Source organism: Martes martes (assembly GCF_963455335.1).
Source record: "Martes martes genome assembly, chromosome: 12".
NCBI classification, from domain to species: domain Eukaryota; kingdom Metazoa; phylum Chordata; class Mammalia; order Carnivora; family Mustelidae; genus Martes; species Martes martes.
The window spans coordinates 92927199-92949357 of record NC_137900.1 but is presented as its reverse complement, the minus strand read 5'-3'; the positions used below and the strand labels follow the sequence as shown (position 1 = coordinate 92949357).

The window sequence follows — 22159 nt, the reverse complement described above, 5'->3', positions numbered from 1 at the left end:
TGGGCACAGGGAGCTCGAGGTCCCGTGGAGACCCCGACGTGGGTGGGGGTGGGGCAGGTCTGCGGGGAGTCCCAGCATCCAGGGGGCCCAGCGACCTGTCAGGCCAGAAGGGCCTCTGTTGGGTGGGGGTGGGAGGTACCTGAAGTCCCGAGGAGGGAACAGCATCCATAAAAAGCTCAGAGCAGGCAAGAGCAGAGCATTGTGGGACTGAACGAACGGGGTGGGGGTGGGCGCAGGGGCGGGAAGCAGCTGGCTGGACGCCCCCAGGGCTAGTTAGGGCCCCAGTGGGGCGGCTGGGGGGCTCTGCAGACTGTTTATCACTGAAGCCAGGGAGATAAAGCCTTTGACCCGGAATGCCACCCGCAGGCACCCGTCCTCAAGTTAATAATTGTGGAATCGGTGTGGATTCGGCCAGGAGGCCGCGCACCCAGCCTCGCTCAGGAGGGAGAAGGCTCAGACCACCCTACATGCCCATCAAGAGGCAACGGGCTACGTAAATTAGGGTCCATTCGGGCAACAGAACCTGGGGCAGCCCATGAAGTGGGCGCTCGGACCGACCGAGCCCCCTCTGTAGGAGAAGCCCGTCTTCCGGGGCCCTGCGGGTCTGCCCCGGGCTCCCCACCCCCAACCCCGGGGCCACAGCCGAGCACGAAGCCCCTTGAGAAACCCAAGATGCTGGGGAAACTAGTCTGTCTGGGGCCGGGGGGAAGCTTGTTTTTGTTAACCACGAATGGACAAGTTCTTTTATGCACCATCAAGGTGAAAACACACTATAAAACTTCGCTCGGACTAGCAGGCCCCCAGGAAGGGCCCAGAGGACTCGGATTCTGTTGAGAGAGGCCAGCGCACCACTGGCCAAGGTCGGGCCGCCCAGAACAACCCAGCCCCGCGGCTCAGGCCCCCGGCACGCACTTCTCAGGGTTCTGGAATCGGGTCGTGGGATCGGGGTGGGCTCCCGGGGAGAGCTCTCCTGGCCTGCTGGGGGCCACCATCTCGCTGTGCCCTTGCAGGTGGGGACAGGTGGGGAGACAGACAGACAGAGACAGAGGGCGGAGGAGAACTCCGGTCTCTGCTCACAAGGGCACTAACCCCACCAGCCCCAAGGACCCCCTCCTAACAGCATCCCACGGGGACGGTCAGAACTTCAACACGTCCATTTGGGGACAGGATCCAGCCCCAGTAACCAAAAGTAAGAACAGCTGCGATCAGCCGCAACGATGACAGGGTTTACGCAGGGAGCAGGGCTGACACACATGTGTGCCCCTAAAAAAATCCCACAATCACATGGACGTTTGCCAGACCATCCCCAGGCGACACCAAAGTCATCACCGTGGAAATAGTCACGGTCACGCTTATTCTCGCCCGTCTGTCTCGGTCACATGGTTTTCCGCCCCGTCACTGGTCACCGGACGCCGTCTCTGCCAGTGTGAGGTCTGGAAGGCGCGGCTGTCGTGGACAGAGCTGGACCCGAGCCCTGCCACACGCTGAGCTGCGAGACCCTCAGCCGAGCCGGGGGTGGCCCTTCCTCCCTCCGCCTGCCCCCCTCTGAAGTACACAAGCAAGGTTTGATCATTTAGAAATACTGAATCCGGGCGTGTGTTACTCCAGACGGGACGGCAGCCCTCCGCGTCCCCTGAAGGAGCCACGGCTGTCGGCCACCTTCTCGTGGCCCATCCTTAGCCAGGACAGACACATGCACGTGTGCTCTAGTGTGCATGCGCACACACGTGCACGCGCACACACGTGCACATGCACATTTACCAATGACACGCGGGCACGTGGCCAACGAACAGTCTCTACACACGCAGCTTTGCTTTGTGATTCGTTGTTGTCCCTGTCGTGGGAGGAACGACGCTCCCACACCGCAGTTATGTCCCCCTAGGGGTGTGACCTTACTGGTGACCTTTGCGAGACGACCAAGGATCTCCGGGGAGGGCACCCTGGATTGCCTGGGTGGGCCCAGCATCCCAGCCGGCGCCCTTCTGAGAGGAGAGGACACAGTGAAGGGCGGGCTGGGACTGTTGTCTGGGGGCCCTGTGACTCCTTCCCCTGGCCGTCCCCGGGCAGACAGAGAGGGCCCCAGGCCTGAGGAGGTGGCCCTCCGCTCCCGACAGTATCCAGCCCGTCCTTCCCGACCCCTCCAACCCCTGCACACATCCCCCTGGCCTGGAGGGGTGCCCCTAGTGTCCTGAGATCGGCCAAGCGTTCTCTTCTCTCCAGAAGCACCCCTCCCTGCCCCCCAGCCCCCCACGCCCCCTCCCCGCACTGAAAGAGTGTCCCTTCTCTGCATGCGTAGAACGCACAGCCCTGCTGGGAAGGGGCTCCCCGCGGCCCTCAGGCAAAACCCTTTGCTCCAGCCTCCGCTTCCTAGCCAGAGGGAGCCCTCGGGGACACTGGCCCTTGGTCTGGGCAGGTTTCCACAGAATCCTAGGCTCCCTGGGCTGAAGTTCTGCGTCCAGACTCCCCACCAAGCCTCCTCAGGACACTGCTGCCGGCGGAGCCCTCCCCCTCCACACCCCGCTGGAACGCGTACAGTTCCATTACTGGTCCAAGCGGCTGTCTCCGGGCCTCCGCGCACTGTCCCTCTGCCTGGAAGCCCGCTCCCCCCTGGCCCCACCCCTGCCCTCCTCCTCTAGGTCTCCGTGCGGACATCACCTTCCCCAGGCCTGACGGCCTCCCCGCCATGTGCTGGCCCCCATTCTCCGCCCTGCCCAGAATGCCTGTCTGAAGGGGATGACGTGACCCCTGACCTCAATCCAAGGCCACTGCGGCCTGGGGCAGGGGGATGGGCTACTTGAAGGGCGATGTGTCCAGGGGCCCAAGTCTCCATTTCTCCGTTTTTCCTGTGACTTGTGCCCAAGACTACGGGGTCCCAGCTCCAAGGGGACATGTGGCTCTCCAGAGGAGGACGACACTTCCACACTTTTCTGCAGCCAGGCTGGTCACGTGGCTAAGCCTGCAGGGAGCGAGACCGAAGCGGGACAGAGGTCCCGGTCCTTAAGTGGAAAGGCTTTACGCTTCCTCCTGCTGGAGCGTGGAGGTGATGGCTGGGGCTGGAGCAGCCATTTTCGACTCCGAGACAGAAACCATGTCTTGAGGTCACCAACACGAAAAGGGCAGGAGTTTAAGCCCCTGGACAGCATGGGTTCCCAGCTCTCGGCGTGCTGAGTGGAAGACAAACACGCGCTGCTCCTGATGAGGCCGCTTGTGTTCTGGGGCCCCCCAACTTACATGAACCCTTGGCTGTTTCCTCTGTGCAGTGAGTGGGAGGGTGCCCCCGGCCTCCCAGATTTATATCCACCGGGAAGTCAGAACGTGCCCTCTTTGGAAATAGCTCTTGGAAGACCATGTGAGGACACAAAGGCAGAGAGGGGACACACAGGGGCACAGGCAGCCTGCGAGAGTGCGAGCGGAGGCCGCAGGGATGCAGCTAAGAGTCCCGGAGCGGCAAGGATGGCCCACAACCATGGCAGCCGGCAGAGGCAGGGACTGTCCCCCAGCGCCTGCAGAGGGAGGCCGAGCCCGCTGACACCTTGCCTGCAGACTTCTCTCCGGAACTGGGAGAATCGGTCCCCTTTGTCGTCAGCCGTTCAGTCCGTGACATTGTCACAGCAGCCCCAGGAAACCAGTACGGTTTGCCACTTGCAAAATCACACATTAAAGACACCCCACTTGGGGCGCCTGGATGGCTCAGTGGGTTAAAGCCTCTGCCTTCGGCTCAGGTCATGATCCCAGGATCCTGGGATCGAGCCCCGCGTCGGGCTCTCTGCTCCGTGGGGAGCCTGCTTCCTCCTCTCTCTCTCTGCCTACTTGTGATCTCTGTCTGTCAAATAAATAAATAAATTTTTTTTAAAAAGGCACCCCACTTTGGGGCTACACGCCATGGGCGTAAGTGACAGCCGCTGGCTGACTCTAGGTCACTTGTGGACGCCCAGGACGGCAGGTGCTTGCTCTCTACCCACCAAGCAGCCCCACCGCCCCGTGGGCCACTGTCGCCCCCGCGGGTCCCTCGTGGCCCTGCTTCCCAGAGGAGCGGCGACACACCAGACTTCGTACTCTGGATGCAGAGATGGTCACTGCACAGCAGACGGGACTCCTGCCCGGGGCGGGGTCCCCTGTCTCACAGTCCCCAGGCAGTGAGCCCCAGCTCCTGGCAAGCTGACTCCACCAGACTTCAACCCCGTCTCTGGGCTCCTCCCTCAGCACGGGCTGCTTTTCCAAGCCGAGCCGCCGGCTGGTCTCGCCCTCGTGGCCCCTGACACCGCACGGGATGCGTGTGTCAGTTCTCTCCTGTCATCTGACAACGGCGCTCCTTGTATATCACACAGGCCACCCACGGTGGGCCGGTCCACATGTCCTGCCGCCCCGGTCCCTGCTGTTGCCGAGCCTTGGAACAGCCTTCTCCCAAGTTCACGGATGAAGATTTCTGGCTCCACCTCTGCGCCTTCTTCCCGGCCTGGGCCCCGTGGTTGAACTACCTCCTCGGTAATGACCAGGATGAAAGGGTGGGGGTGGGGCCATCAGGATCCCATCCAGACCCTCCTGAGCAGGGCATCCTTTGGCCAGCCTGGGGGTCCAAAAAGGGGGACTACGGACATAAACTTCATTCCGGTCCAGCCGCCTGGACTCTCCCATGTGACTGGCATGGCCCGAAGCTCCAGGGTAATGAGCATCTGGTTGAGGACACTGGGTGCAGGAGGGTGAGCCCCATGGTCCAAAGCGTGGGGAGCAGTGGGTGTTGGTAAGTTTGGTAAAGACGCTTGAGTACCTTTCTGCACCAGACCTGTGCCAGCCAGGGTCCCACCAGGTGACAGAAGCCATGTGGCGTGATGTACACAGGGAGTCTGCCTCAGGATGGCCGGAAGAGCAGACATGGAGAGACCCGCTAGGGCTGAGCTGGAGGCCCCCGGCCCCAGGCAGAGACCATGGGTCCCAGGATGGCAGAGAAGTCACCGTGACGCCCACAGCATCGCTGGGAATCCGGCCGGGGGGAACCTGCTGAAAGCCTACCCCCCGGTGCTGGGGGAACGCTGTTGGCAGGGCCGTGGCCCACGCAGCACTCGCCACAGAGTCACACAGGAGCTCATTTTTCAACAAATTTGCTAGAACTAAGACACCCATGTGCAAAAAAGCCCAACACCCCAAAACACAAAACCAAAACACAAAATCCTACCTTGACCTATAACCCACACCATGTATAAAAGTTAGCTTCAAACAGAATCATCGATCTACAAGAAAATCCCCCCAGTGGCCACCTGAAACCACGGAGAAAACCACGGAGAGTGCTGACCCCCATACAGAGTCCGTCCTCTCCCGCAGGGCCGGAGCCGCGGTCGAGGCCAGCTTGCACACGAGGCACAGGAAGGGGATGACGACGCAGCTGATAGTAAAACAGGGCCACAGTACCCGGCCACGGCGCACAGCGATAGAGTCACGTGGCTGTGGTCTCGCTCTCCAGATGCCACGTTGCCCTGGGCTCACCTTTCTTGGACGCCATGCGAGGACGAGGCCCACTGGCGGGAGGAGGGAGGTGAGGGGTGCAGGTGCGTGGTGCAGCGGGAGGCCACTGCGGGACCAGGCATCCGTCTGAAGGAGGGTCGCCTGCGACCTGACCGGCCGCCCAGGAACGGAGACCAAGGGCAAGGGGAGACACTGAGAGAGAAAACCCTAGAAAAAAACACAGCAGATGTTTGCGCTGCTGGGTTAGTCGGATTTCTCAGACACGGCAGGCAAGAGACGCACAGACTGTAAACGGGAAAAATGGGTCACTTGGACTTCAAGGTGAGGAGCTCGTGCGCATTGAAAGACAAGCCCCGGGTCAGGCGGAGCATCTTGGTGCGCAGTGGTATCTGGGGGTCGGGGGACTCCCGGACCCAGGAACAAGGAAACAAACCCTACAGTCAGATTCGACGGGAAAGAATTAAATGTAGGTTTCGGGAGAGAAGATCTGTCGGTGGTTCAGCACCGTCTGTCCACGGGGAAATGCGAGCGCGGAGGCCCGGCTGCGCGCGCCCCCACGGGCAGCAGCAGGGGTCGGGCCGGCGGGAGCCCGCAGCGCACCTGCCCGCAGCGCACCTGCCCGCAGGCCTCCCGCGCTTGTCGGCGGGGCGGGAAAACCCACCTGCACGCGGAACCCCGCGCGGAAGGTCACGGCGGCTGCGCCCTGGCCACCCCACGTCCGCGGCGAACGCTGACCCAGCCCGGGCCCAGGGCACGGGGCTGCTGGTGCCGGAGACAGGCCCGACCCCGAGGCTGTCCCCGCCGCGCCCGGTTTCTGGACGCGGGGCAACGAGCAGGGCCGGGATGCGGGGGCTCGGACAGAGACGGCCCGGAGGCGCCGCCGGCCGGAACCGCGTCCACCGCCCCGCCAAGCCCGGCGGGGGGCGGGCGCGGGACCCCGACTCCGGGCCTTGCCCCGCGCGCCGCCACGCGCCGCCCTCCCCTCCCCCTCCGCCTGGGCCTCCGCGACCGCCCGCGGTGCCAGCCCAGCCGCCCAGATCCCGGCTGCGCGAGGGGGCGCGCGGGGCGGGGCGGGGGTGCGCGGGGCGGGGCGGGGCCGCGGGCGCCCCTCCCCCGCGCGCCCCCGCCGCGCTCCCACCGCCCCCGCCCCTCTCCCGCGCCCCTCCCCTCCCCCTCCCCGCCCCGCGCCCGCGCCCCCGCCCGAGCCGGCCGGCGGAGTGCGCCCTCGCGTGGACGCGGGCGCGGGCGCGGGCGCGGGCGCGCGGGGAGGCGGCGGCGGAGGGCGGCCGTTGCGGGCCGGCCCGCGGGGCTGAGGCCGAGCCGAGCCGGGCCCGCGCACGCCGGGGGCCCACCATGCGGCGGCTGCGGCGCCTGGCGCACCTGGTGCTCTTCTGCCCCTTCTCCAAGGGCCTGCAGGTAGGCGCCCGCCCGCCCGGCTTCGGTGCAGGCCGCGGCGGCCAGCCTGGGGGCCGGCTGCGGGCCGCGGGGTTCCACGCGCTGCGTGGCCTGGGGGCGGCTGCGGGGCCGGGAGGGGTTGCGGAGGGGGCGCGGAGGGGGCGTTGATGGGGCGGGCGAGGGGCGGCGGATGCTGCGGGCTGGCAGACCCTGTCCCCGGGGCTGAAGAAGCCCCTCCCCCACGGCTGGACCCCCTCCCCCGCGCGGCCCCCACCTCGGAGGCCCAGAAACCACGCCTGGTCCTTGCCTGTCTCCCCACTTCAAAGAGGTGAGGTTTGTTTTTCTGTAATGGAAGACTTGGGACACACAGAAACGCTCTCAGAAAGACAGAATCTCCCCGGGGTCATCTCCCAGCCCGCCTGAGCGTGGGGGTGTGCCTGACCCCACCATGACCTTGGACAAGTCGCCGGCCCTACCGGGGCCGCTAACCCTTGGGGACCCCGCTGAGAAGCCTGTCGCTTCTGCTCTGGGTGGTCGGAGCCAAGCCCACCCTGAGATGGCCTTGGGTGCAGTCCTGTTCAAGCAGCCCACACCTCCCTAGCCTCCCCAGGCTGTCCTGGGGCCAGGGCAGCAGGGTCCATGCCAGGGTCGTGCCCTTGGCCCTGGGGCCTGGCTGGCCTCAGCTCCCACCCCAGGGGAAAAAGCCTCAGAGCCAGGAGACATTCGGGTTTTGTGTTTGTGTGGGACACCCTCCTGGCCCACCTGGGTGCATCCTGGTCTTGGGCCAGCAGTAGGCGAGGTGGGAGCTGAGGGGGTCTGCGGACCCACCCCTAGGCCAGGAAGTGCACTGCCCCCCTCCCCGTCCCCTGAGGGAGGGGACTTGACCAGGTTGCTGCCTGGGCGGCCCAGAGCTTGCCCTAGGACCCAGGGCAGGCTGCTTCCCGGGGATCTGAGCCAGCCCTGCCCACCTGCTATTGTCAGGTCACATTCAGGGTCTCAGTTTCCCTCCTGGACTGCAGGTAGGGTTGGAGCCATCGTGCATGTGGGGCGCTGGCCCCTGGGTAACGTGGCTGTTACTGACCCCGAGTCAGTGGCTTCACTAGGAGCCTGTGGCCCGCGGCATTGGCGAGCAGTTGCATGGGACGCACTGAAACGCAGGACCTGCCCTGTCCTGGGGGCTCACTCACGGGGGACTCATGGGGGCCAGGGGCTGCTCCTAGAGGAAGTACCCATCTAAGAGCAGGCTGTAGGCACAATCGGAGCTGGCCAGGTGGGGACAGTGTCCTGGGAGAGCCTGGCGGGGCGGGTGGGTGTCTGGCTGGGGTGTGGCTGGTGTCCCTCTGTGAGCCTGGGTCCACCCCGGGGTCAGCCCCAGGTCCCGCACTGCTCCAGCCTGCCCTCCTCCGGGCTGCCAGGCCCCCCCCCCAGGCTGCCAGGCCCCCCCAAGGCCACACTCACCCCCACCGACAGCATTGTTCTTTGCCAGCCGGAAGTCTTGGGACCTTGTCCTGGCAAAACAACACCCCCCAGTCCCCCACCCGCCGTTTCTTTGCTTTCCTGTTTTCCCTCTTGAACAAATCTGACGGAAGCAGATGTGGTGCAGGACGTGGGGGCCTGAGGCCCAGCCTTCTCGTTCCGCCCAGCGCACCCCAGTCCATGCTGCTCTCAGTGGCCACTGAGGCCCCGAGCCCATCCCTGGTGCTCTCAGGGGCCCTCCTGCTGCAGCCCCTCCCAGGAGGGCCAGCTCTGTGAATGGGTGCCCGGGAACGCAGGAGGTGAGGCCCCCCCTCTCCTGCAGGAGCCGCGAAGGGGACCGCAGCTGCCCGCTCCTGCCCTGTCCTCACTGGAAAGCCAGCCCCGGCCCTTGGCTAAGCAGGCCCCAGGGCGAACAGGACTGGAGTCGCCGCCCGGTGGGGCACGGGGTGGTTGGAGTCGGGGAGGACACATAGCACCTCCTTTGGAGGTGGGGGCCTGAAGCTCTGGGCTCCCTGGCCCCTGGGTCCCAGCCCCCTTGCTCTGGGGCCTGCCCACCGCCCCCTCACGGGAATATTGGTAACCGCGGCCCCTCAGCGGGCCCTCCTGGACGGCAGTGCAGGCGGCTTGTGATTGGCCAGGGCGGGGGGTGGGGCGGGGCGCTGGATGGGAGTCCCCGCCCTTGCCCACCTGCCGCAGGTGCGTCTGGGTCCCTCGCACCTGTAATTCTGCTGGGGAAGCCTGGCAGAGGGGCTGAGCCCCTGAGACGCTGTTTCCACCCCACCCCACACACTGTAGGCCAGGGGCCGTCTTACTTAGTCTCCATTGTGGGGACATACACACGACATAAAAGTGATGATTACCCGCTTTAAAGTGCACAGTCTGGGGGCGTCAGCGCGTTCACACTATTGTGCACTGTCCCTCTGTCCATCCCCAGAACATGGCTGTCTGCCCACGCTGTACTCTGTCCTGTTAGACATTGACCCCCACCCCTGCCAGGTGTCTGTGGGTCCGACGCCTCCAGGGCCTCCTGGGAGTCGATCCTTCCGGATTGGTCCCTCTGTGCCAGGCGGACCTCGCTGGGGACCACGTCCTCCTCGTTCATACGTGGTGTAGCTGGTGTCAGGATCCCTTCCTCTTAGAGTGAATGATTTTGCACGGTGTTGGACGGACCCTGTTTTGTGTAGCTATTCAGCCATCGGTGGACGCTTGGGCTGCGTCCCTCTTTGGCTCTGGGGACAATGCCGCCTACTCATGATGTCCAAGGTGCTTTCTCTTCAAGGCTCACAGGGCAGCTGGGCCACTGAGGCCTGCCCTGTGCACCTGCAGCCTCCACCTGCTGTCCCCACCGACCCTCACCCCCATCCCGGGCGGGGCCTGCTTCAGCCACAACTGCCCACTGGTCAGAGGACGGTGTGCTGGGGGGGGGGTGCGGGGCGCAAGGGATTTTCCAGCCTGACCTTGTCCAGCCTGACCTCGTCCAGCCTGACCTCGTGCAGAGGTTAAAGGTCATTATGCATTATGAAATGAGCTAGGAGGAAAATTTGTAAAAAATATCTTTATTCATCAAAACAGAGTCGCCTCCTGTGTGTTCCCCTGCAGTCTGAGATCTATTCTTGCGTGCTCGTGAGATATAAAATCTGGGAGCACCAGGCCCAGGCCCTCACCCCAGACGGGCGCACTGAGGATGCAGGGGGCTGGGGAGGAAGACCCGGGAACACCCCTCTGCTCAGCCGCTTCGGAAGCTGGAGCTGGGCGGGGTGCCGGCGCCGAGGGGTCAGCCGGTGGGGGCACCCGCACCCCAAATGTGGCGCTCCCTCACTGGCCTCTCTCCCAGCAGGGCCGGCTCCCGGGCCTCAGGGTCAAGTACGTCTTCTTGGTCTGGCTGGGCGTCTTTGTGGGCAGCTGGATGGTGTACGTGCACTACTCGTCCTACGCGGAGCTCTGCCGCGGGCATGTCTGCCAGGTGGTTATCGTAAGTGTCACCTTGGGCCAGCCTTACGGCCGGACTCCTCCCTGCCCGGTACTGGCCCGTGCGCAGGGGCCACTTAGAGCTGCCCCTAGATGCTCAGAGGGGCCAGCGGGGGACTTTGAGATGCAGCCGAGGGCGGTAGGTGTGGTGGGGGGAGGGCCGCTGCAGGTGTGCAGGAGAGTGGGGCCGGGATGGTCAGAGATGTGTGCATGGAGGACTTTTAGCAGGGAGCCTGGGATGGACAGATGCTGGGGACCTTGAGTGCACCTCCTGGGGCCAGAGGTTCACCAAAGGAGGCCATGGGTAGGGTCCTTGCGGGGAACGAGGGGTGGGGGGATGTGCTCAATGGCAGCCCGTGGCCTCAGAGTGATGTGTGCATCCATGGGTGTGCACGTGAGGGAGAAGGCGTCATGAGCCTGTGTGTGCCTGTACACAGGAAGGCACATGGACTCACGGGTACACCCCTAGTGCACACCCCGTGACTTGGGCTGGAGGGACCAGCCACACCAGCCCTAGCGGCCCTGGCAAGGCCCAGACTCTTCTGAGTCTGCCCCGCACCCTGGCAGGCCTTCCCAGGCGGTTTGAAGCCCCCAGCGAGCTGATGGCAGGGGTTCTGATGCCCCGGGCTGGGCCTGGAGCTGCTCCTCCCACTGTAAGATAAAGAGGGTCCCCTCTCCTAGGGGACTCTGTGCGACTGACATTGGCCATGGAAGGGCACAGGCAGGCCTGCTCTAGCCAAGGTCCCACAGGGTCCAATTTGGGGAAGCCCAGAGGTGGGAGAACCCCTGCGACAGGATTTGCAGGAGGCCAGGGGGGCTCGAGTCCCCCCGACTGATGACGGAGTACCTTCCCAGAGAGCTGGGCCAGCACAGGGCACCGAGGATGCAGTGCCCATGCTCGGGGGAAAGGTCTTCTCCTGTTCTTGGCTCGCTTCAGAACAGCTCACCGGTGGCCTCCAGGGGCCAGACCCGAGCTGGGCACTGGGCAGATGGCTTTGCCCTCACAGTCCAGGGGCTTGGGAGACAGGCAAGGGCAGACATGGAGCCTCTGGCGGGTGGGGGGGGGTGAGGCCTTGCCATTGGACTGCTCAGGGTGAGGAAGGGGCTGGGGGGGTGCCTAGGAGCTGGTGATATGGCCACCGGCCCTGAGCAGCAGGTGAGAGCTGGAGGGAGCTCTGGGGGTGGGAGGGACACAGCTGGAAGGAAGGCGGTGGGGGGGGGGGACAGGGGGGAATCTGACCTAGGGGTGCAGGGAGCAGCAGCCTAGAGGGTCAGCAGGTGTTTCTGAGCCCGAGGAAACTGTGTGCCCAGGGGCGTCTCCCTGGGGTGTCCCTAGGCTGTGGGGATGCCCCCTCCTTTCCAGAGGAAACCTGCCTGCTTTATGGGGGTTCATAGTGTGTCCAAGGGTGGACCAGGGGTCACGGGTTCCTACAGGCTCTAGGTGTTTGGCAGGTACTCACTGCCCTGCAGGTGGGAAACGGGCTGGGAGGTCAGGCGACTTGCCCCAAGCCTGATGGGCCGGGACCACGGGGCACACTGCCCCCCTCCGCCCCTGAGGCAGCCAGGCTCCTTCCCTGCCACGGGTGAGGAGGGGTGGCCTGTCCTTAGCCGGTCCCTTCAAAGGCCCTGCAGTTGGGGGGGGGTGGTTCTGGGGCTCAGAGTCAACCCCCTGTGGGACCCCCTACAAGGGGGCGGAACGGGTTTCCTCACGTCTGCTTTGCCGTCCTGATACACGGCCTTGGCTTTCTGATGCCACATGCAAATGCCTTCTTCGTGGGGCCTCTGGCTCTGGCCCTGGCCCTGGCCTGCCCTCCGTCCTCCCCACACTGGTGGCACCCTGCTCTGCACACTGCCCACACTCCCTTCCCTCTCCTTCCTCCCAGCCCGGCTGCCGCTATGGCCCGGGCTCCATGGCAACGCTGATGCTCTTCCAGGAAGGGACCCCCCCTCGCCTCCAGCCAGAGCTCCAGATGGCCGCCCCTCCCTGCGGGGGCGGGGGGCGGGGAGCGGGACGAGACCTGATTCCATCACCTCCGGCTTCTCCACCTTCCTGGTTGGGTCAGCCCAGACCCAGGGATCAGGGGACTGCAGGGTAGCAGCCGCTGCTCAGAGCCCAGAGCCCAGCCTGATTCTGGCCGCCAGCAGCTCCCAGGACATCTGGCTAAGGAGGTGGCGGGGCCCGGCCCCCTCCCACCACCCTCGGGGCAGGGGCAGGGCCCCACGGTGTCCCAGGCTCTGCTGCTCCTACTTCCTGCTCAGGGGAGAGCACACGTTGGGGAGGAGGTGGGGACGTGTGGCAGGGGTGGCCGTGGACTCTGCGAGGGGCTGGCAGCTTTCAGGCTGCAGGGAGCAGAGGCTCTTGCCAGCGGGGCAGGGGCCCGGACCCTCCGTGTGGTCAGGTATGGCCAGAGGCTGCTGGTTCCCAGCTGCAGCAGTCTGCAACCTGTGATGGTGGGGGAGGGGCCCCACGGCCTCAGGCCACTTCCTGCTTCTCCTTCCTGTGCCCAGTGTGACCAGTACCGCAAGGGCATCATCTCCGGCTCCATCTGCCAGGACCTGTGCAGCCTGCACGAGGTGGAGTGGAGAGCGTGCCTGTCCTCCGTCCCGGGCCAGCAGGTGAGCCCTGCGGGGTCTGGCTGGGGTCACCCTGGGGGCAGCGGGAGGGGATGTCAGCTCGAGGACCCCTGTGGCCCCATGCAGGTGTACAGTGGGCTGTGGCAGGGCAAGGAGGTGACCATTAAGTGTGGCATTGAGGAGGCCCTGGACCCCAAGGCCAGGTCAGAGCTGGCCCCCCGGCAGGAGCTGCTGCTGTTCGACAAGCCCACCCGGGGCACGTCAATCAAGGAGTTCCGAGAGATGACCCTCAGCTTTCTCAAGGTCAGTTGGAGTTGGCTCCTGAGGGACGTGGAGTCCAGGACAGGAGACAGGCCGGTGGGAGCCACAGCAGTATCCAGGCATCTGGCTGGACCTCAGCTCCAGGCAGACCCCGGCTCAGGGTCTGCAAGCAATGACTGGGTGCAAAGGACCCCTTCTAGTCTCCCCTGCCCCAGGCCAGCCTACCCAGGGCATCTGGGAGGGGTGAGAACTCCCCACATGGGAAGCGGAGTGGGAGCAGACCCAAGTGCCCACCCCCCAGCTCCCTGAGCACCAGCGGAGACAGGGGACACGGAGCCCCAGGAGCAGCTCCTGCAGAAAGACGATGCTCCTGTGGTCAGCGAGGGGGCTTCCCACAGCCCTGGGTGGTTCCCTCCACGCGCGTGCCGGGCTCTCCCAAGCTGGCAGACCGCGCTGGGGTCCCGTGTGCAGCCCGCCCGGCGGACTCCCAGGGGTCCGAGCCAACTAGGTCAAGGCGGCCTCTGCCAACGCAGAAACCCACCACCAGGCCAAGCCTGCTGGCCCTGAAATGACTCCGTCTCCCTTTCTTTGGGTCCCAAATATCAGGCGAATCTGGGAGACCTGCCCTCCCTGCCCGCACTGGTCGGGCAGGTCCTGCTCATGGCCGACTTCAACAAGGACAGCAGGGTGTCGCTGGCCGAGGCCAAGTCGGTGTGGGCCCTGCTCCAACGGAACGAGTTCCTGCTGCTGCTGTCCCTCCAGGAGGAGCATGCGTCCCGGCTGCTGGGCTCGTGCGGGGACCTCTATGTCACCGAGGGGGTCCCCCACAGTTCCTGGCACGGGGCGGCTCTCCCGCCCCTGCTGCGCCCGCTGCTGCCCCCCGCCCTGCACACGGCGCTGCAGCAGTGGCTGGGGCCCGCGTGGCCCTGGAGGGCCAAGATCGCCATCGGGCTGCTGGAGTTCGTGGAGGAGCTCTTCCACGGCGCCTACGGGACCTTCTACATGTGCGAGACCACGCTGGCCAACGTGGGCTACACGGCCCAGTACGACTTCAAGATGGCGGACCTGCAGCAGGTCGCGCCGGAGGCCACCGTGCGCCGCTTCCTGCAGGGCCGACCCTGCAGGCACAGCGCCGACTGCACCTACGGCCGGGACTGCAGGGCGCCCTGCGACAAGCTCGTGCGCCAGTGCAAGGGCGACCTCATCCAGCCCAACCTGGCCAAGGTGTGCGAGCTGCTGCGGGACTACCTGCTGCCCGGCGCCCCCGCCGACCTGCGGGAGGAGCTGGGCCGCCAGCTGCGCACCTGCACCACGCTGAGCGGGCTGGCCAGCCAGGTGGAGGCGCACCACTCGCTGGTGCTGAGCCACCTCAAGACCCTGCTCTGGAAGGAGATCTCCAACACCAGGTACTCGTGACGGCTGCCCCCGGGGGCCCGCAGCCGCGCAGCTGGGCAGGACAGGCTGGAACGGGGGTGGGGGCAGGAAGGAAGCCTGGGGCCCAACCACAAGGGCTGGCGGGGGGACCCGCCGGGATCTCGGTTACTCCGAAGAACGTGTGATGTAAATAAACCGCTTTTCTGTGAGTGTCCCTGGGTTCCCTCCCACCAAGCTGGACCCGCCTCCCATACCCACCATCGGCCGGGTGGGCTCCAAGGCGGGGGCTGCCCTTGCCCAGGCCGGTCGGCACGCAGTGTGGTCCTCTGCGTTCCAGTCTGCCAGACAGGCCTCAGCGGGCAAGCACAGGTACAGCCTCTCCTAGAGCCACGTTGGGGGGGTGGGGGCGGCGAGAGGGGGTGGGTGATGGGCGCACCAGATGCGGACGTGTTCTGTGCTGGACTGTGGCTCGTTTCCCAAGAAGGTGCCGTGGGAGACCAGGTGTCCTGCTAAAGAGCTGTTACCAGGAACGGGGTGCTCCCGTTCCAGACGCTCTCCGGCAGTGCCGGCCGCGCAGGACTTCAACAGATGTCCGGGAACCACTACATGGGAAACCCACCACCATCTCCAGTGCAGGTGCAGGTGGCTCCGTCTGCCTCCGTTCTGGGAAGTGGAAACCCCAGGCTCAAGCGGTCACGGAGTTTATGACTTACAGACGGCAGACCTGGGGAGGCTCAGGGAGCTGGAGGAAGGGCTGCGCCCCGCTCCCGGGTCGTGGTGGGCCAGAGAGCCTACTCCTCAGGTCCTTGGGGGCCGCTGACCTTTGCAGGCTTAGCTCGAGTGGTTACAATGCCTGGAAAGGTGATGCGGGGACCCAGGCGGACACCGTGCGGCTCCCCCCCCCCCAATCCTCCTGCTCGGGCCTCAGCTAATCACACTGTGAGAAAAGCGAAGGGTTAAGACGGTTTATTTAAGACCAATTTATTCTCAAGTTTTGCCAAAAGAGAAACACTTCTACCGAAAAAGATATTCCAAAATTTCAACTGTAATACCCATATTGTTAATATTAATTCCTAAAACTCACCCTACTTATGTTAAAAAATAACTTTCTTCCCCATCTAGATTTTTCTCCCCTGTGGGGTGGGCAGCGGATAATCCAAATACGGCACAAAAACCAGTTTCCAACTGGGGCGCCGGGGGTGACTCCGTCGGTCGAGGGTCTGACTAGATTTCAGCTCTGGCCGCGAGGTCAGGCTCCAGGCCCAGTGCGGACTCTGCTTCAGACTCTCCCTGTCCTTCCTCCCAGTCCCCGCCCCCAGGCTCGTGCTCTAAAAGAAGTCAGTCTTAAAGGGAAAAAAACCACTAGAATCACGGGCTCTGGCAGATAGAAAACTCTGCAAAAACTTTACGTCCCCCTAGAACACAATGGCTGGGGGGTTAAGAAGCAGGACACGAGGGTGCGGGGGTAGTCCGCTCACCCTTTGCCTGCTACACAAGGCACACGCAGGGCCGCGGACAGGCCTGGGGCCTCCAAGCTGGGGTGCGCCCTGTCCTTGCCCAGGCCACTGCGGCAACTGGGGGTGCCCCTGCAAGCCACCCCTGGGCCCCGCTTCTCTGCTTTCACCTGCCTGCATTTTCCCGAATCCGGAACAGTGTCCGCCGACACCTCCTGTGACAGCCTGTGCAGCTCCACGTGCTGCGCAAACGTGACCGCTTCCCAACACCCCGACGTTCTGCAAACGTTTTAGAAAATAAATGCGTAATATCTTTTTTTTTTTTACCTTGAAATCCGTGAGCCTCTCCCCGAGCAGCCTGCCCGGGTCTTGCATGCTTGTACCGGTGCTGAGCTCTCCCCTGCAAGAGGGCAGAACGCCCGAGTCACACCTGTCCCCCCACTGGGGTTCCCAAGGCCACCCCCGCCACTGCCCTGGTTTACAGGGCTCAGTTGTGTCCCTCCCCCGCCCCAACCTGACCAGACCTGCCTCCTGCACCTCCTGTCCCTTAAAGCAGGGGTGTCCGTGGGCACAGGGCCCAGAGCCCACGCAGGGAGCAAGGGCAGACCCCAGGCCACTCGGAGCAGCTCTCAGCTAGGGACGCGACTTCCGGAAAGCGCTCCAGAAGGACCATCTCAAGGAAGGAGACCCTCTCCTGGCCCATCCCACTGTCCACAGCTGGCCGCCCGCTCATACACGGGCACGGCTCACTCGATCCCCGTGAGCCTCGCTGAGGGACGCATCAGAAAGCCCATACGTTTGGCGTTTCGAGCAAGAAGCCCGACGCCAGGGGCGCCCGCCACGCGCCCGAGGAACCCGCCAGCCCCACGGCGGCTCTGGGCTTGTTCGGCTACAAACCATTCTTAGCGCTCACTGTTCTGAGCACTGAGCGTAGAAATAGCCGCTTGCTCTTTGCCCCAACGTCCCAGGTGCAGCAGAGCAGCCGGACCCGGGGTGCCGGCAGGTCCAGCACCCGTGGGGCAGCCGTCCTCGCGCACCAGCCACCCACCTGGAGACTGGCCCCGTCGCCTACCTGGTTCGGGGTGCCCGCGGGCAGTTCCTCTGGCTCCAGGCCGTGGGCCCGGCAACGCCTTCCTTCCTGTACTAAGGGACAAAAGTGTAACAAGTCGGCTGTCGCTGTCCAGCGGGCCAGGGCCGCAGCGGGAACGAACCGCCGTGCGGCGTCCGTCCTTCTGTCCACCGCTAGGGTTTCAGAGCAGAGAGGGCTGCCAGGGACAAGGGAACCGGTCACTGTTCCTGCTGTCGCCTGTCAGGGCCCCCACGGGCAGCCCGCGGTGCAGGTCCGGGCAGGACAGCAGCCTGGGCCTGCAGCCCCGAGTCAGCGAGGCCGAGAGACCGCCGCGTGCCCAGGGGCCTTCCGCAGCCTCTCCCAGAGCGCTCGGAACCCGTCATCCACACGAGGCCAGGCGGCCCCGGACGCACCGCCCCGGAGCTCCCCAAGTCTCCCGGCTGGAGCGCGGGGGTCCCTGACGGGCGGCCCGCGCCCCGCCCCGTTGCAGGGGGCAGGGCCACCGCCCACGTCAGGCCGCAGAACGGGACCTCTGGTGGGTGCTGGGGCCGCAGCGAGGGGGGCTCGGACCCCCGCGGCCGCCCCCCCGAGCCAGGCGCCCGGCGCGCGCTCGGCTGTCGGGCCGCGAACCTCGGCGACGCCCCCGCTGGGACGCCGCGTAGACGGGCCCCGCTCCTCTCTGCCACCGATGACACAGGTGGGACACGGCGACAGCCACACCTGCAACGCCTCTGGGGGCAGCGGGCGCGTCCCCGGCCCCGCCGCCGCCCTCCGCCCCCCGGAGACCCTGCCCCGGGCCCGCGCGTCCCCGAGCCCCAGCCCGGCCCGCCGGGGTCACGGCGCCGCGGTCCGCCCGCAGCCAGCCCGGGGCCAGGCGGTCGGGCACCCGCGCTCCCCACACCTCCCCTCGGCCCCCGCTCCGCCCAGCCAACCCCGTTACCTGCCCGCCGCCCGAGCCCCGCCGCCCAAGCCGCGCCGCCCGCGGCCGCCACACTCGGCCGGCATCCGCCGCGGGGAAAGGACGGCGCAGCGCCCGCCGCGCCTTTTATAGGCCGTACGGCGGCCTGCGAGGGTCACACCGCGCCGCCGCTCGCCGCCCGCCGCCCGCCGCCGCGCCCTCTAGCGGCCCCTCCCGGTCTTGCCCGCACCCCTCCCGCGAGCCCCTGCGAGCCCCCGCGAGCCCCTGCGGGACCCCTGCAGCGACCGGTGCGTCACCCGCTCGGACGCGTCTCCCACCGGCGGGGGAGGGCAGCCGGGCAGGTGCGGTGCTGTCCCCTTGCACGTGCAGGGCGGACGGAAGGAGCAGCAGGGCCCCGGCTTCCAGGGGCCGGGCTGGGCTGGTGTCACCCTGGCCGCGTGCCTGACGGCCACACCGGGTCCTCGAAGCAGCTGGTCTCGCTGCTGAGCCGGTGACGATGGCGGGACGGAGGGAGCCAGGTGCTCCCAGCCCTTCCTGTCCGGCTGGACCAGCTGGAGCCCGGCAGTGGTAGGGCACCACCTTCGTGAACAGCTTCTGGGGGTCAGGGGGCGCGTCCCTCAGCTCAGCCACACCCCGGCCCAGGATCCCAGATCCCCTAGTCGCAGGCAGGGTCCCCAGTCAGAGCTGAGCTCAGGACCTGAGAATGGGGCCTGAGCCGATGAGGACCCCGGGTTGCGCTCTTGCCCACGGAGAGCGCTCAGCACGGGAGGCCAGGGCCCCACAATGGAGGTAGCGGAAGGAGCGTCTCAGTCCGCCCAAGAAGGCAGCTCACACCCCACCCAGAGGGGGCATCCTCCCCCCACCCTCCCCAGCGCCCTCTCCATGCCCTGCGCATGTCCCGTGGCCACACACCAGGAGCTCTGAATTGGTCTCCCAGGGAGTCGGGTGCCCATCAGCGGCCTAATGAGGTGGCAGCAGGCCCTCCTGGGCAGATGGGGGAGGCCAACCTTGGAGCCAGGCCCCACCCAGCTGCATATCTGTCCGGCTTCCTGGAATGCGCCCACCCGCAGTGCAGAAGCCTGGGGCCTGTCCTCTCTCCACAGTCCCCACGGTAATCTAGGCCCCCCGGGAGAAGACCCTCACCCAGGTCCCCCCGTTTGTAATGGCAGAGCTGGGGTTTGGGACAGGGATGGCAGGGCTGCGCAGCAGAGGCCGGGGGGAGGCTCCCTGCCGTGCGTGCCAAGCCGAGCCACGCATGGCCTCCGGGGGTCCACAGGTCCGCCGCAGGCTGGGAGGGAGCCCCAGGCCGTGAGGCTTGTCCTCACTCGGCTTCCTGCAGCCACAGGCAAACAGGCCTGACCGCTGTGGGATCTGCTTTCAGAATGGGCAGTGCCAGCCCCTGGATGCAGACGGTGGGTCCCGAGCATTACAGCAGATGACCCCAGGATCTGCCTCTCAGCACAGAGAGACCCGCACCCACCTCCCTGCTCCAGACCATTCTCTCCACCCTGTGCACCGGGACCCTGGACGCCATCTTCCATGGGCATTAGTACTGGTGCCCTACTCTCCCACCGTCGCTGTGCTGAGTACTCCTGACACTACAACTATAAGAAGCCTGTGCCGGAGTTTCCGGGGTGAGTCCCAGGCCGAGTACTGCTAGATGATGGGTGCCCCTGTGGCCGGGGAAGGGTGCGGCTCCCTGTTCTCCCAGACGGGGTGCCCATCACACTTCTCTCCAAGGGAACCCCCATGTCCTCAGGCACCTGAGGGCCACCCAGCCCAGGAATTCACCTTCTCTAGCAGAGGACAGATGGGACTTCTATCTCTGGCCAGAAATATGAACCCTGATCCGAGGAAAGGAGAGCTCTCCTGGGACTCCTGGCCCAGCCGGGCAGCCGTGGCCAAGGTGTATGTAACGGAGCAGAGCAGCTGGGCCTTGGAGGGAATGAGTGCCTTAAACCATCCTTGCTTCTTGGGGAGCAGTGATGTGTGCAGAAGGCGGGAGGCCAGGGTGGAGCCTTCTAAGCCACACCACAGTGTCTCCCTTGGTCCTGAAACCAGCAGGAAGAGAGCGCTGAAGACAGAGACTGCAGGGGGATTCCCATCCAGGGAAAGGGGGCCCACTGGAGGGCACTGAAGCCGCCTGCGGAACACCTGCGGCGCTTCCTTAGCACGTTGCCGTGTCCACGTGTGGACAGTGATTGGCCCACTCAGTGCTGGTGCACTTCAGAGTCAGACCAGAAACCTCCCAGGGGCTGCTCGTGGGTCAGAGGACCCCACACTCAGAGAAGCAGAGGATGTCCCTCTTCCTCCAGATCTGGAGAAGGCAGCCACCCCCCTGGGGCAGGACCTAATCCAGGCACGTGTTCTTTCTGAAGCCCCGCGCTCAGTGGGCATTGCTGCACCTGAGAAAGGCCCCCTCAGCCCCAGGGTCTGGAGCCGTGAGGGGCCGCCTCCCAGCCTGGCCCAGGCTCATGACCCGAAACCATCCTGCCCTTGGGACGATGGGTCTCCTTCGGGAGCCAGGGAGAGGGCAGCCCTCCTGCCCCAGATCCAGGGCATCTGGGCCTCCGAGGGCTCTGCATTCGGGAGGAGTCATGGAGAGCCCGTGTGAAAGAAAGTGAAAGAAAAAAAGCCCAACGCTCAGGTACTAACAGCACCCCTGAGGGCGCTCCTAGAAGTAGCAGCCAGAAGACTCCGCTGCGCAGACGGGGAGCCTAGGGGGGCCCTGGGAGGCACAGGGTGTGTCCGGGGTCACAGTCCTGGGCACGAGCAGGAGCCCTCCCTGAACCCACCTCTCTGTCCTCAAAGCGAGGACAATGGTTGCACCCAGACCCCCAGACCTCCCGGGGTATGTGGGTGGGCTGTGTGGGTGTCACTGTATGGACATGGGGGATGGGGTGGAGGGTGAGCACCGAGCAGCTGGGGGAGGGGGCCCTCGGGGGCTCTGCCGGGAAGAGGAAGTCGGGGAAGGGGTCCCCAGGAAGTGGTGACCTCACTTCCCTGACCACTGAGCCCAACAGAATTGGAACCCGCGTCACCAGGCACCCACATCCAGGGACGCCCCCCTGCGCAGCTCATTGCTTTGGACATCGTCCAACCAACAACATGTTCGCATGTTGCATCCCCAACGCGGGACGCTGGAGACAGAGGACTGCGCGTCCGGCCAACACTTCCCCTCGCTCGGGAGGTCGTTTCAGGGCTGCCCGATGCCTCTGGCCATTCGGCCGAAAGGAGAGAAAGGTGACACCGGGAGGCCAGAGCCGGCCACCCAGCCCCGCACACTCTCATCGACGGGCGCAGCCCCGGGTCCCCTAACCCCCTGTGTTTGTGTGCGTGTGCGAGCGTGTGCCAGTGTGTGTGTGGTGGGGGGAACGTTCGTGTGCATGCTTGTGTGTGGAAGGAGGGCTCACGTGGGGTGGGGCCTTCCCGAGCAGGAGCAGGTGGATGAGGGGTCAGGTGCCCGGTGGGCAGGTCCCGTTCAAGGTCAAGGCTGGCTGGGTGGGACGGGGCATGGGGGATGCGAGCTCCTGGCCAGGGTTGATCCCGAGAGCCCTGCAGGTGTGGGTCCCGGGTGCAGGGCTGTGCACACACAGGTCTGTGTCTGATGTGGGGGCAGCAAGGGGACTGGGCAAGAGCACAGCAGGGTCGGCCGGGCAGGGCCGTGATGCGTCCGGGCCGCGACCGGTCCCTGTCTTTGCAGAAGGCCACGGATGCGGAGGAGAGGCAGGCGGACATGACCTCCTCTCTGACCCAGGAGTCCGCAGTCCCAGGAAAGGCTTCCGAACCTCCCAGGCCACCTGCGGAAGCCGAGCCCAAGGGTGAGAAGGCCGGGGCTGGGGGCCTGGGGGTGTGTGGGGACGAGCCCCACAGGCTGGTGTGGGGCCAGGAGCAAGGACCGGGCTCAGAGCACCCAGCGGGGGGTGTCCCGCTGAGGCTTCCTTCCCGGCTGCGGCTTCTCCGGGAGGCCCCGGGCTGGGTCCCGTCTGCGCCAAGGCACACGCAGAGGCAGGCCCGCGGGTGACCTTCTCTCCTCTCACAGCTGCTCCATCCAAGGAGCTCGGGCCGGCCCCGAAGTCAGCAGGAGCTGGGCATTGGGGGACGGTGCCTGCCGCCACCTCAGCCGGGGACCGGCAGCCGGCAGGCGACCAGGAACCGGGCCACGGAGAGCCTGATGCTGCCCAGGAAGAGCTGGTGCCTGCGCCCGCC

General features: G+C 65.7%; 1 protein-coding gene and 1 long non-coding RNA gene across 3 annotated transcripts; one reads left to right on the top strand and one right to left on the bottom strand.

The window, feature by feature from the left end:
• Nucleotides 1-6731: 6731 nt before the first annotated feature.
• Nucleotides 6732-15566, top strand: DIPK1B (divergent protein kinase domain 1B). Of its 2 annotated transcripts, none has more exons than XM_080820737.1 (5): nt 6732-6876; nt 10169-10303; nt 12808-12915; nt 13000-13176; nt 13741-15566. In XM_080820737.1, the coding sequence occupies exons 1-5, from the start codon at nt 6814-6816 to the stop codon at nt 14548-14550; spliced, it is 1293 nt and encodes a 430-aa protein (XP_080676863.1). In that variant the 5' UTR covers nt 6732-6813; the 3' UTR covers nt 14551-15566. The 2 variants fall into 2 exon arrangements, with proteins under 2 accessions (XP_080676863.1, XP_080676864.1); XM_080820738.1 differs by having other exon boundaries at nt 6741-6876; nt 10169-10294.
• Nucleotides 15460-18051, bottom strand: LOC308353738. The gene is made up of 3 exons (XR_013967804.1): nt 17972-18051; nt 17035-17227; nt 15460-16362 (listed from the first exon to the last, which is right to left on the bottom strand). It is a non-coding gene; the product is annotated as an uncharacterized lncRNA (long non-coding RNA).
• Nucleotides 18052-22159: the final 4108 nt, after the last annotated feature.

What these genes read in the sequence shown, in the direction of transcription:
- DIPK1B (XM_080820737.1), top strand. Translation starts at nt 6,814, where the DNA reads ATGCGGCGGCTGCGGCGCCTGGCGCACCTGGTGCTCTTCTGCCCCTTC. An exon ending in ATGTCTGCCAGGTGGTTATC is followed by an intron (nt 10,304 to 12,807) that starts GTAAGTGTCACC and finishes TCCTGTGCCCAG; the next exon opens with TGTGACCAGTACCGCAAGGG. An exon ending in CCTCCGTCCCGGGCCAGCAG is followed by an intron (nt 12,916 to 12,999) that starts GTGAGCCCTGCG and finishes GGCCCCATGCAG; the next exon opens with GTGTACAGTGGGCTGTGGCA.